General features: G+C 30.9%; 1 protein-coding gene across 2 annotated transcripts in view; it reads left to right on the top strand.

Moving 5' to 3' along the window:
• Positions 1-14,222, top strand: part of LOC134722319 (DNA-directed RNA polymerase I subunit RPA49-like) — a 28,800-nt gene extending 14,578 nt beyond the window's left edge. For both annotated transcript variants that reach the window (XM_063585931.1, XM_063585937.1), the window contains 8 exons: positions 634-704; positions 1,211-1,358; positions 2,624-2,710; positions 6,052-6,148; positions 10,788-10,927; positions 12,097-12,187; positions 12,961-13,083; positions 13,708-14,222. In XM_063585931.1, the coding sequence (XP_063442001.1) occupies positions 634-704; positions 1,211-1,358; positions 2,624-2,710; positions 6,052-6,148; positions 10,788-10,927; positions 12,097-12,187; positions 12,961-13,083; positions 13,708-13,861 (911 nt within the window). In that variant the 3' untranslated portion in view covers positions 13,862-14,222. The remainder of the gene's footprint in view (positions 1-633; positions 705-1,210; positions 1,359-2,623; positions 2,711-6,051; positions 6,149-10,787; positions 10,928-12,096; positions 12,188-12,960; positions 13,084-13,707) is intronic.
• Positions 14,223-14,892: the final 670 nt, after the last annotated feature.

The raw sequence follows: 14,892 nt of genomic DNA, 5'->3' as shown, positions 1-14,892 counted from the left end.
TGTAATTGGAAAGCCCCCCCTTATCCTGGGTTAGGACCACCCTTTTTAAAATAACTGGATCCGCCCCTGTAGACTCTAAAGACTTCAAAGATAACTATCATCTTATCATTTTAAATGTTTCTTTTTGAAGAATTGCTGGTTGCTTTAGACAAAATCTTTTTCTTTTGTAAGTTAGCAAATTTATTTCTACAATCATAAAATTGAGAATGGAAATGGGGAATGTGTCAAAGAGACACCAACCTGACTAAAGAGCAGAAACAGCTGAAGGCCACTATAGTCAAAACATAGTTAAAAGTTAGATTTTCTTTCTAGTAGCTAAGGCAAGGACGTTAAACATTTTTAAAATCTTAAATATAAATATTAAAAGATAAGAAATACCGTAACCAACTGTCAAAAGAAAGAGAATGTGTTTATCTTAGGGTTTTTTTCTCAGTTTTTTTTTAGTGTTAAAATTTGATATAAGACATAAAAAATGTAACTTATGCAAATATTGTCGCCATATGACATCAAATTACAGTGATTGCAACCAATCAAAGCCAGGCACTTGTATGAATTTTGTACAGTCATTCTTTGATAATTGAAATTTTAATATTACAAACTTATTTAAGAGATTTTCATTCCTAATTGTTGCAGATTTCCAAGAAGAAGACGAGAGAAGTCAAATAGCTCTACCTGCTAATGGTGACAAAACATATAAACAAAGGGTGAGGAAAAGTAGTTTAATAGTTTAATAAAAAAAAGTTTTAAATTCTTTAACATAATAATCTTTCACCTTTCCAAATCGTTAATAACAAAATCCTTACAGCAATTTTGAATTTCAATTTGTCATTAGTAAATTTTAAGTTTTATCCATGAAACATGAAAATTGTTGCATCCTTCAAAATGTTTTGTTCTATTCTGGTTAACTTCAAATAGTGAAAAAGTCCTTAGAATAGGTATAGAAAGGAAATTAAAGTACAATTATTTTAAGTTTGACAGCTTCATTATATTGAATTGATATATTTATTTCATAGATTTGAAGAAGTCATGAAATATTAGATCCATCAAATATGGCATATTTCTGTATATTCAATCTGCATGAACTGTCAATTCCTTCAAAGATTGTATAACATATCTTCTTTTTTTAATAACTTGAGGTCTATCAACCAGTAAACATTTGAATGGAATTGCATCATTGTAATTTGATTAAATTTGTGTAATGTTATTACAGATTGATGATTTGACAGCTAACTTTGGTAGTAAGAAGAAAAAGCAAGCCATGGGATCACGATTACGAAACGAAATCCATGGAGAAGCCTTAGAAAAATCTCTCAACTCTGTCGTAACAGATGCTGCATCTCAGAATAAACACAAGCCAGGTATTTATCTCATCATTTCTTAATACGGTTTTATTTATAGAATGTTGTGACTGTATTTTGAGGTTTCGCTTACTTGAAAGAGACTTTTTTGTTGTGACTGTCTTTTCAGGTTTCATTGATAATTATTTGAAGAGCTTTTTTGTTGTGACTGTCTTTTGGGGTTTCATTGCTAATTATTTTTAGTTCGAAAATTAATGATTCATGCAGACAAATGCAATTTTTGGTTATCAACAGGAATGGTGATATGTATATAAATGAGTACCAGCTCAAGTTCATAATTTGGATGAAAATTATTAGGTTTTTTTTATGTCTTTTTTAATAGTTTTAATCTATGCAGTGGCAAATTCAGGGGGAGGGTTCCGGGGTTGGAACCCCCCTTTTTTTTGGACGACCAATGCATTTGAAATGGGACATATAGTTGGAACCTCCCCCCTTGTTTTGGACAATCAATGCATTTGAATTGGGACATATAGTTGGAACACACACCCCTTTTTAAAATGGTTGAATCCGCCCCTGTATGGTTTTGAGATTTCATTGATTGTCATACTTTTGTGTAAAAAATAAATAGGGTAAAATAGATAATGTAGATACAACAATATGTGTCAACCCTTACACCATATTGAAATAAATTGTTTTTTAATTCCTTGTTCTGGGTATACTAATCTTTTTATAACAAGTTTGTCCATCCCATATGACCAATTAGTATTCTCTTAACGTAAAATAGAAAAAGAACACTTGTGTAACAGTTCTCTAATTAACAAATATAAATCAATTAAGCTCAGGAATAAGATTGATTTGGATATTATTGCCTCAGATAAATCAATTTACAATACAAATTGACGGGATTATTTTTTATTGCGTGAAGTTAAAAACGAATTTAAAGTGTTTACTTTGTTAATTTTGTAGATCTTGTCATTAATGCTATGATTACAACATGGAATGCACTGTAATGTTGTTTTTCTCTGAGAATGTTTTTGTTTTTTGTGAAAAATAATTGTGGTGCTATTCCCCATCCTTAAATAGTTAGATGACCTGCTTTACCTTAAAATTCCAGAAAACATAATCTAGAAAAAAAGGAAAGGTTATATATAGAACAATCTAAATTCTAAAGGAAATAATATTCTGATCAAAATACTGTAAATTTGAATGATTTAAAAACCTGTTGAGGTAAACAGCATCTGCAAAATTTACTTCAAAACATATAGTGAAAGGTATATCATAGTTGCTTTATAATTATTTATTTTTTTAAATATTTTATTATTCAGTGAATAAGGACAACCAGCAATCAACATTACTTCCTGTATATTACAAAGATGGTGAAACACCAAAAGATGTATACCCATTAGAAAGTGGTAAGAATGACGTTTGAGTTTTCTATTTTGGCATTACCATAGTGACAAAAATAGCAGATGAATACACATGATTTATGAAAGTTTTAGCTTTCAGTACAGCTAGACTGATTTGCTCTTGATCTCATTAACACCTATCTCATATAAAGCATAAAGTTTAATGTCTTGTGAATATCTCATAAATGATGTTAGTCATGATTGGGATTTTCAATCAGAAGAACCAAGAATTCAGACCTTTTTGCAATAAAAATATTGATTTCAATGAAATTTAACGAACAATGATTAAATAAGTGATTACTGGAATGAGTCTAGATAAATGAATTATGAATCTGACATAAATATGGATAACGTTAGGTGCCATCAGTTTCATGTGAACACAAAAACCGAGTAATGATGGTTTAACACAGCAGGAAAAAAGATATATATGATTTTATGTCATACATCAAAGCAAACTTTCCGTTAGATCTGATAAAGATTGATATAGTTGTAGAGCAAATGTCAATGAGATGTTAAATCAACAATAAACAACCTCACAGATATCCAATACTGTTATTAGTCGCTTTCATATATTTTCATGATAAAGTTATCATATTTGGAACTGATAAAACTATTATGTAATAGACCACTTTCGAGTTCATCCGTCACAGGAAAAAACTCGGCAATTATGCACGCCTTTGTGACGTCATTTACCAGATAGAGGGGGTCCCCTGTATCCCTGCACTATTAACGTTCATCAAGCATCTTAGTGATTGTCATTGTGCAGGATAAACTAGAAACAATAGGTGTTTTGTAGGTACTTAATCACAATTCCCTAATGACAGCAGTGTTGATTATCAATTATGAGAAATCAATTTGCCACATAATTCGTACAATATAGATCTATACTTTTCCAACCACTCGCTCAACAATGGAACGGAAGTGACAATGTGAGCCAAAATTTGTTCCTGTGAAAAAAGTTCCAGTGGAACTAATTTCACATGAAATATGTTCCTGGAGAACTTTTTTCACAGACAATTTCCATATAATTTGTTCCATCTCTATGAAATAAGTTCCACACTTTACCTGGTGAAATAAGTTCTGGGTGAGTGAAATTTGTTCCTTACCTAGTGAAATAAGTTCCATGTTTGTGAGATTTGTTCCTCACCTGGTGAAATAAGTTCTGGATTTGTGAAATTTGTTCCTCACCTAGTGAAATAAGTTCCTCTTCTATGACATATGTTCCACTGGTTAAACAAGTTATCTTATATACTGAGCACTTGTCATCATTGAGTTTAAAGTCATTATAAGAAACATGTATTATATTGATTATGTAATAAATTATAAGTGTAAACATTCAATTTGGATCCTTTTGAGTAAATCAAAAATCCAATAACGTTCTCAATTAATAAGACTGAAAATGACACTTATGAACCAGGAAAGAGTAGAATAAAGAAATAATAATAAAAGTAATTTCGAAAAAAAAGTATTATAGTTAAAGTTGAACATTTGTATTACTTTGAAAGGACAATGTAACTGACCAATGATTTTAAAGGCATAAAGAGATAAAAGACACACTCTTTTAAAACTGAGCAATGACCATAGCTAGGTACATTGTATGATTAGATCACCCATGATCAGCAGGAAACAAGGAGGTTGAATACTACATAAATGATAAAACATACATTGTAGATACAAATAACGATACATAATCATCGCTTTTATTTCTTATCTTCATCCTACAGTCATGCCTTAATTGCAAATGTACCCCATGCAAGCATAGTACAGCATCCAGCTTGCTTTATAATTTTTTAGGTTAACAAGAAAATATTTCGCTGTGCAATAGGTTGAAGGTGTTTATTTTCTGTAAAATAGATCCGAGCAGAACATTTTCATTGATTCGTGAAAAATGTTTTCGTTCAAAACTAATATCACAGGAACTTATTTCACTTTTTTTTCAAATTTTAATATTGGAACAAAACTCATGGAGCTGTGATTTTTGTTCCGGAACTTATTTTACATTAAGTTAAAAAATTAGTTCCGGAACAAATTTTATAGTGCTGGAACAAATTTTCTGTGATATAAGTTCCAATGGAACATATTTCATATGAAATTTGTTCCGCTGGAACAAATGTCACGCAGGAACAAATATTTTGTTACAACAACGCCCCTAAACACAAGAATGATGTTCACTAATACCAGAGTTTTTGACGTAAATGCATCGAACTCAAAAGTTGTCTATTGTACAAAGCTAATTGCAAAAAGTACAGACAATTTATTGAACAGATTTATAAGCAGTTGTGTTACCTATATTTGTAGCATTTTGCATAGAATTACATTTTACCTGTCATTTTAGCTGTCAGCTTAAGGAAAAGTGATCTGGATATTGCAGTCTAGACAGACATCTTCTGGTTAATGTTTTAAACCTAATGCTACAAATTGATGGGAATGTAATATTTGACCTGTCTGCAATTCATTCAATCAGTCAATTTGGTTTCTTGATGTGAACTCATTACAAGCACTTTATGTCAGATTGCTATCTTATTTGTTGTCAGATGATATGGTCATTTATTATGAGGCAAAGATAATTATTGATTTTGGAGGTCAGTAGGTCAAGATCAAAGTCAAAATTACAACAAAAAAATTCAGAAGTTTGTGCAGAAAAAATGGTGACCGTAACAGTAACAGTCTGAATACTCAATCAAATACCATTTGTCTGAGTGCAACTTTCCTTACATATATGGTCACATACAATGAGAGTGAGATTTCTATTCATATTGAGATCATACAGTTCAAGGTTATGGTCATACTCACTAGAATGAATACTCACTATATGTCTGGGTGCAACTTTCCTTGCATATATAGATACATATAATGAGACTGAGATTTCTATTCATATTGAGGTCACAAAGTTCAAGGTTAAGGTCATACTCACTAGAATGAATTAACAAGTGTAGAGAGAAGTTGTTCTAAGATGCTGTACATGTACCAGATACATATATAGTCACTTGTAAAGAGAGGATGACCTCTTGATATAGAGGTCACTACATTCAAAGTCAAGGTCATAGTTACTAGAATTACATTTTCTTTAAGCATTGCTACCATAACTTCATCTTGATGTCACGATCATACATGTAGTTACAAAAAGTATATTTGTGTTTAACACTATTACTGTCTGAAATCATAACAGATTGTTTTGGTTTCTGTCTCTAACATTTAGCCCACATCTCTCTTTATCCATACAGTTAACATATTATGCTAAATACTAAGAGATGTTGAATACGTTTTTTTCAGACTTACTTTTTAGACTTTTACAAATCTATACTGCTATAATAAGACAAATGATATCTGATATAAATTTATTTCAGTATTAAATCAAGAGGCTATGGATTCAATGATGACTCCAGCTCAACTATTCTATGATTCCAATAAAAAACAGATCAAAGAATGGAATGTAAAAGAGGAGTAAGTAATTCTCACAACAACTTTAGGTTTTATATAAAACAAAAATGAAATTGATAGATATGCAGAAAAGGTTGGCTGTTTATTCAGAAATCATTGCATGCATTTATTAAGGCAGTTTTTTTAAAGATTGAAAAAAAATGCAAGATTAATAATTGCGATATCAAGAAATACTTCATATAGATATATGTACCTGATCTCAGAATGCAAGTTTTTATTATTGTCATACTCACCCAGTCACATTATACATATGGTTAAAAAGTCTTAGTTATTTCTGAATTAACAGTATTTGATCCCATGAGAATAATTCATAATTTGATGTAGTCTTATTGTTAATAGAACATCTGGTTACTGATAGACTTCAACAAAGAGCAAACCCCATACATGGAATTTTAATTTTTTTTTTTTTTTTTTTGCAACATGTCCAGAACAGGCAACATTATTTGGATAAGATATAAACTGCAGTTTAAAATTGTGCAAATTAAGAGACCCATATTATTTAATTCGAGCTCATTTTATCCTCATACTGGAAAAGCACGTTTCCTTCTAAAGACCTGCTGTTTATGCAATTTTTAGCAATAGTGCTGTATTAATGTACATTTTCCCCCCACCATACCTTAATATAAAATTATTCAAACTACTCTTCTAATCTCTCCATCAATGATTCTTTCACTTTGATTTATATAGATTAGACCGTTGATTTTCCTGTTTGAATGGTTTTACACTAGTAATTTTGGAGCCCTTTATAGCTTGTTGTTAAGTGTGAGCCTAGGCTTCAGGTTGAAGGCTGTACATTGACCTATAATGGTTTACTTTTATAAATAATTATTAGGGCCCCGCCTAAAAGCATGTCGCCCTATAGTGATCAGTCTGTCCGTCCGTCCGTCCGTCCGTAACACTTTCGTGTCCGCTCCATATCTAGAGAACCATAATGATTTCATACTTTATACTTTACATGTATATTAACCAACACCAGAGGGCGTGTCATGATGTATGTACAACTTCCTAGGTCAAAGGTCAAGGTCAAAAACTTTGGTTTCAGTTGACAACCCTGTATCCTGTGGTAAAGATCGTGTCCACTCCATATCTAGATAACCGTTATGATTTTATCCTTAATACTTAACATGATTATTAACCAACACCCAAGGGTGTGTCATGATGTATGTACAACTTCCTAGGTCAAAGGTCAAGGTCAAAAACTTTGGTTTCAGTTGACAACCCTGTGTCCTGTGGTGAAGATCGTGTCTGCTCAATATCTAGATAACCGTTATGATTTCAAAGTTTATACTTGTCATCCATTTTAACCACCACCAGAGGGCGTGTCATGATGTATGTACAACTTCCTAGGTCAAAGGTCAATGTAAAAAAAACTTTGGTTTCAGTTGACAACCCCGTGTTCTGTTGTGAAGATTGTGTCCGCTCTATATCTTGAGAACCGTTATGATTTCAAATATTATACTTTACATCCATTTTAACCAACACCAGAGGGTGTGTCATGATGTATGTACCACTTTCTAGGTCAAAGGTCTGTCTGTCTGTTGGTCTGTCCATAGCTAACAAATTTGATCCACACTATATTTTGAGAGGACAGCTGTTATTATTTCATACTTTATACCTGACAAACATTTTCAACTTAACATATATATTAACCAACACCAGAGAATGTGTCATAACGTATGCATCCTAGGTGAGACTATGTAATAACTTCAAATAATGCTTCATATCAGATTATCCATACAACTTATTTACCCCACGTTATTGACAGCGGGGCCCACAGAGATTGCTCCCATCTCAATGATATCTAGTTTGGATGGAGAGTTGTCTCATTTGCACTCATACCACATCTTCCTATATTTATATATTCAACAAGTACAAAATGTACTAAATGTCAGGAATTTTTCACATAAATCAAACTTTTGGTATAAATGGCAAATACTTCTTAAGTAAAATCCTTAAGTTCCTGTGGATATTCATTAACTGAGGAGAAAAAATATTTATTGTTAAAAATAAGTCCTTTAGAAATACAACCAGCCACCAGAGAAATCCAGCTGATACTAGTCTGTATAAGAATCTTGCAATATAAAAAAATATATGATGCAGAGCAACAATCATTAATTTTTTCTCTCAAGTTTTATTGTTTGTGTTCGTGTTGATATTAATAGACTAATATGTCATATGAGCTGTTTTTTTTCAAGTCAGGATATTGACATTAAATGAATATGAAAATATACATTTCATTGTTCTTTCATTTAAAGATATGTCTTTTTTTATTCTTCAACAAACAATGTTGAATCAGGAAATCTTATATAAATCAGTTGGTGTTTTTCAATAATTAAACACTTTGATGGTATGGGAGTGACTTTTTGAGAGAGAAAAAAATTGCATTTTAAATATAATTCAGACAAAACTCTCAGGATAATGCTTAATTGTATTATGTATTTAATTATGTATTATGTATTATATGTTCTTTCATGCACACCTTATATTTAAATATATTAAATTTCTCTTGAAAAATTCTTATATTTGTGTAAAATTGTGTATATGTATCCTATAAGCTGTATTGCTTTCGGAATAAAGTATTATTATTACATCCATATTTAAGTAATTGGAATGCCTCCATGCATAAAATAAAGTCATCACAGATGTTCCCTGCAAACTTTTGACCTATAAGTAAAACATGTCTGATCCTTTATTGGAAAAGTGATTGATACGTACATGATGTCAATAATTCAAGTGTCACCAAATCTCTTGTTAATGTGGTACCCAACACTTTAACTTAAATAAATTTGGCTTGTTTAATTCTCTTAAAATTTTAACAAAGTATTTATTTTGACCCTTTGACAAAAATATAAAAATTTCAAAAATTTGAACCAACCGTTTAGTCAGAAAAAGTACACTGGTTATATAGCAGTTTGACAAACACTAATTTTGATCATTGAGAAGCTTAATATTCCCTTTACAACACAAAGTAATTAAAACATTTAGCTGACTTTACAGAGTTATCTCCCTGTAGTACCACCTTAGGCCAGGATTTTTTAATTTGTTGGTTTACGGATCTGCCGACCCGATTTTGCCGATTTCTAGAATAAAAATAAAATTAACTTTTCATGTTTTTTTTATTCCAGCCGACCCTAACAAATGCATTATCACTGAAAAATAATTAAATATTCTTTTTTTATGAAATGAAATGCATTAATCACCAACAGAATTGATAATACTTTCTGATGTGAAAAAACACAACTTCTAGTTTACGTTTCTTAAAATAGACAAATCAATTATAACTGACCTTGAAATGTCGTTTGCGCAAATACTTTGGCGGAACAAAACCTGTGTTTAAAACCAATAACCTAACAAGTTCGTTTCTCTTATCTGTCATCAATTCGTAAGATGCATCATTGGCGGAATCTCGAGTACATACATACATACATTTCACAGGCACTTGTTTCTGTCAATATGGGGTTTACTATCCATACTAGTACAAAAAAAATTACTTTTTTTGTACTAGTATGGATAGTAAACCCCATATTGACAGAAACAAGTGCCTGTGATACATTTCATAGAAATAGACTTTTCCAAATATGGACAGGTGGAAGTTCAAGACGTTAAGTTAAAAGTACTGAATATTAACAAATCATTTGAAATTTTCTTGTTTCATAGATAATAAAAAAAAATATCGTTCAATTGGATAAAAAAAACGGGAATGCATGACAACAGATTAATCCGATATTCTCGTATTTTTCAGTAGACGAGTCCATTACGCTTTTGACAGGTGTTTTGAAACTTATTTTCGTACGACGTTTTTTACATTTTTTTCTTTATGCTTAAGGTGGTACCTAACACTACAGGGAGATAACTCTTTAAAGTCAGTTGAACGTTTTAATTACATTGTGTTGTACAGTGAATATTAAGCTTCTCAGTGATCAAAATTGGTGTTTGTCAAACTGCTATATGACCAGTGTAATTTTTCTGATAAAATGGTTGGTTCAAAATTTGTGAAATTTTTATATTTTTGCTAAAGGGTCAAAGTAAATACTTTGTCAAAATTTTAGGAAAATTAAACGAGCCAAATTAATTTTAGTGAAAGTGTTGGGTACCACCTTAAAGATCATTATTTAACAAGTTTTTTCTGAAATTGATTAAGAGCTACACGAATCTGTTATGCTTGGTTGTGAAATGACGATTTAATTTCGACTTTGTCAATGCACCCCCCTATTTTACGGAAAATTATTAGACAATGTCGTGCGATGTTTATGACAGCTGAGCAATACTATTTCAACTAAAATGTAAGAGATGATATCAAAATAGCATAACAAACATATTATTAGAAAGGTGAAATATATATTTATTTTGCATAATCTCTCGAGATTTTTCTGGTATAATTGTAGCATGAAATTCAAATACTGTTAATTTAATTCTTAAATTATTATATGTATTTATAATTGTTATTTTGTATGAATGTACACGCTGCGTTCAGATATATGAATTGAATATCAGAATGAAAATTCTAATTATTGCTAAACTCACCCAGTCATTTTAATCATTTCATTTATAAAAACCTCACAATAAAATTGAATTTAATGTATGCAATGCAAGTTTTAAAATTCTGATATTAATTTGTGTATATATGTATTTTTATTATCAGATATCCAAAATACATACTGAACCACTTGTCAGTGTTGCCTTCATCAACAGACCAGAGATGGTACAAGTCTAAGATACTTATGTATCTACATTATCTTATGAATGTCTTCATGAAACCAACCAAAGATTTCAGAACAAAGAGTATGTACAAACATTGTCTTCTGTAAATTACAATTGGCCTTGTTTGACAGTTTATATGACACCTTGTTTGACAGTTTGAAGGCATAAAACTTTGCTCAGTGCTCGGAGCACAAAAATCATGCTCGAAACATGAAATCCAGTAATTTGATTGGTTGATTTTGGAGTCTTGAGTACAAAAAATGTGCTCGAAAGTTTTATGACCCCAAGGTACACATCAGTGAAACAGCTAAAATCGCAAGAATATTCAGCAAAGTAAGATCTGCAAATGAGTCAAATGCCTGAAACTTAAATTACAGATGAGTGATATCAGGCTCTCATGAGCCTCTTGTTTTCTTAAGATTCTTAAAGAAAAGGTGGTGATAGAATTATTTTTCCAACTTTGAAATTAAATTAGGGGTCAATTTGAAAATAAAATAAACTCACCACTCTCTGTATAAAACAGAGGATGGGATATAAGTGCCAATGAGGCAACTCTCTGTCCAAGTCAAAATGTCTAAAAAGTAAACAGTTAGTTAAAGAACAGCCTTCATCAGCCTTGACTCGCACCAATCCTGACTTAGGAATTGTAACGACAATAGGTGCATGAAAATGCAGTGGGTTTGAATGTTTTAACGGGCGCCAACTTTCATCCTACGTAAGTAATGTAACATTACTACATAAAAAGACACACTATTTGATATCAATTGAAATGGCTAAACTCAATCAAAAAGTTTAATAGGTGATATAAATGAGAATAAGAATTTATGTTAAGATTTTGAAATATATTAATCAGAAGTCAGTAGGTGACACCTATACATGTCTAAAATAACCTAAAATAAGCAACAAGATGTGGTAGAAACAAAGCATTTTGCATGATCTTTTTTTTTTTTACACATGTAAAAATAAATATCGAATAACCATATATTGTCTCGAAATATCAATCTGTTATTTGTACAAGGCTTAGAAACAGGTAGAAAGCGAGGCTGTCATTCAAATTATACGCTAGAAAAACAGTGAACACATTCTTAATTAAGTAAAAATGTTTTTAATTTAGCAAATAAGTACATTTTTGTTGTTATATAAAAAAGACAGGTAAAAACTTGCACTGTAATAAATAGTTTTGAAATGTAGTTTAAGAAATGTTATTTTTCCATCTGCATTCAAAGGGAGGTAATTTAATTATTTTACAGATCCTCTGCCAAAAGAATGGCCAGACAAAGTAAAAAAACAGATATATGATGACTTTACATTACTAGCAGACTCAGGAAAAAGAGAAATAAGGTAAATGACAATGATAACAAAAAAATATAGAAAATATCATATGATACATGTGCTATTTCAAATTGATTCCCAATGTCAAATAGTGGTAAGTGAAAATTTAGAAAAAGAATAAATAGAAATGAAGAAAGTTTTGTTTATGAGAAGTAATTTCAAGTAAATTACAAATATCCTGAACAATATTGGTTCTAAGATGTTTAAGAAGATTATTACATATACTGGTAGATATGATATATGCTCTCCCAAATAGATTCCCAATGTCAAATTTTCAATAAAATCTTAAGTTTGACTGAAAAGACACATCTTTCTAGAAATATTTTTTGCTAGGTTTTAAAATGCAATGTGATCTTTAGGTAGAATATGCTATAAATCCCGATTTATTGTTGAAATTGGTATTCTCTGCCGCTCTGTAAAAAACATCACATGTTGAAATAAGAAGAAAAACTGGCCCGATTATAAACTGCATAATATAAAAGTAAGAACAAATGAAGAAGATGTGGTATGATTGTCAATGAGAAGTATCCACCAAAGTTCAAAGGAAGTAGATATAAGCAATTGTAGGCAACCTTATGGCCTTCAAACAATGAGAAAAACTAATACTGCATGGTTGGCTTTAGACAAACTTATATTTTTTTTTTACCATATATCAGCTTGAAAAGAAAAGGCTTAGTCATGAATTTGCTAGTAAACTTTTGTAAAATATTTGACTCATATATATGCTGATACACACCTTAATGTTATTGCTAGCCTCAACAGATTTTTTTTTATCATTTTAGATGTCTTCCATCCCGTCTGAAAGACAAGTTGGCATTACATATTCTAGTGCTTTGTCTTATCCTGGATGAGTTTGATTTACCATTAAATGATTTACAAAGAGACCTCAAATTAGGTGCAAAAAGGTAATATATATGTAATACATGTATTAGTTTGTAGCTGTTGAATGCTTGATTTATTTTTGTTTTCCACTATAGGATTAGGGCTATATTGCAATCACCTTATCTGTCTGTTTGTTCTGCAAACAAAAAAGTTCTGTCACATATTTCTTGGCTTCTTCTATTGCACAGTATGACTTCATACTTTGTGAACAGTTTTCATTTGCTGAACATGAAACATGTACATTCTTGTCTATTCTCCTCTAAAAAGTATTATTGTATTACAAATACAAGATGTAGATTTAAATATCAGTATCAGTAGACAACAAAAATGCAACTATTGTCATATACTGTAAAAGCAACTAATTTCCATGAATTTCGCAAATAGAAAATAACTGCATATTTAAATTACCGTGAAATGGGATGGGAAGAGCTAAATGTGAAATATAGTATATGAAAAAAATAAGTTGGTTTACGGTAGATGCTCGTTGGCCACTATGTAAGTCGTATTGGCCAAAGGCATTTCCTATTATCCAAAATGCATTTGTAGGTAGTTCACAAACCCAAGGGTGTATTATATGGCCAGTTACAATTTCCCCTTACATATTTACCTATTTCCTTAACTATATTCTGTGTTATATTATTTTGCAGTTTAGACTCTTATGTCAGAGCTATTGGGTGTAAAATGAACATCAAGAAGATAACAGCAGAATTGGGAGAGAAACTTGAAATCAAAAGTGCAATTCTACAATTACCTTTAAGATTTCCAGAGGCAATACCAAGGAAAGCCAAAGCTAGAAGATAGTGATTGAATTAAAAAGATTTGTGGCGTCATTTCACTTCAGTAATTGATGGACCCTTTTGACTAAGACCATGTGTAAAATCTTATGATCATCTTTATAAAATACCGGATGAAAATAATCTCAGAACAGTGTTAATTACATCACTGTACAATATCTTAATCCAGCTCAGAATGTTATAAATTACTGTGTGCATGATCTACCAATAATTCATTTGTCTAGTCAGTAATTATATATTATATATTAAAACAGTCTTAGTGCTGTGAACATCACAGCAAAATCAAAACTGTTATTGGTAGAGGGAAACTATTATCCGGTTAACACATTCATAATAAATGAAATGAGATGTTTATCCTTCTCTGCAGACAGTTCTAGTGTATATGTTTACCCTTCCCCTGAAAAACAATTAAAAAAAACAAAAAAACAAAAATAAATCATAGGTTAATAAAAAATTTGTAGAAATAAAAGCAAGAAGAGAAGTAGAAAGAACAAGACACACATCAGCTCACATAATACCTACACACAAACCTTGACAGAAATATGAATCATACCAAAACTAGGAGTGACCACAGGTGGTCTTGAAGAGTAAACAGTTTCTACTTCACTAGCCATGACCATTTATAGCTCATGACAAAAAAAAATCCTATGATGACACAAAATGAAAGGAAAATGGTCAATAAATTAAATGGAATATAAGTAAGACATAAATCTGATAGAACAATTCGTAAACATCTAAAGGTCAACATATCATCTTCAACAATAATCAATTGTATATAAACATATTACTATAATCAGAGCGGTTCTTAAACATCCATGGCTTTGAGCGTTCCTGGTGAAGGTAAATACAGATAGTGGTTAGAACCCATGAAATTTGTGTTGTTTAATTTTTTTGTCATTATATATGTTCCATTCCAAGAACACCCCCTCTGCATCCACCATTAACACAAATACAAATGAAGTCCTTGATTTAAAACATGTACAAATACACATTGGGTCTTAAACTAGTTCTTGTGAAATTTGAACATTTCCCATTTTA

This window comes from Mytilus trossulus, chromosome 1 (genome assembly GCF_036588685.1).
Source record: "Mytilus trossulus isolate FHL-02 chromosome 1, PNRI_Mtr1.1.1.hap1, whole genome shotgun sequence".
Taxonomy (NCBI): Eukaryota; Metazoa; Mollusca; class Bivalvia; order Mytilida; family Mytilidae; genus Mytilus; species Mytilus trossulus.
The sequence above is the reverse complement of the archived record's forward strand: the minus strand, read 5'-3'. Positions and strand labels throughout refer to the sequence as shown.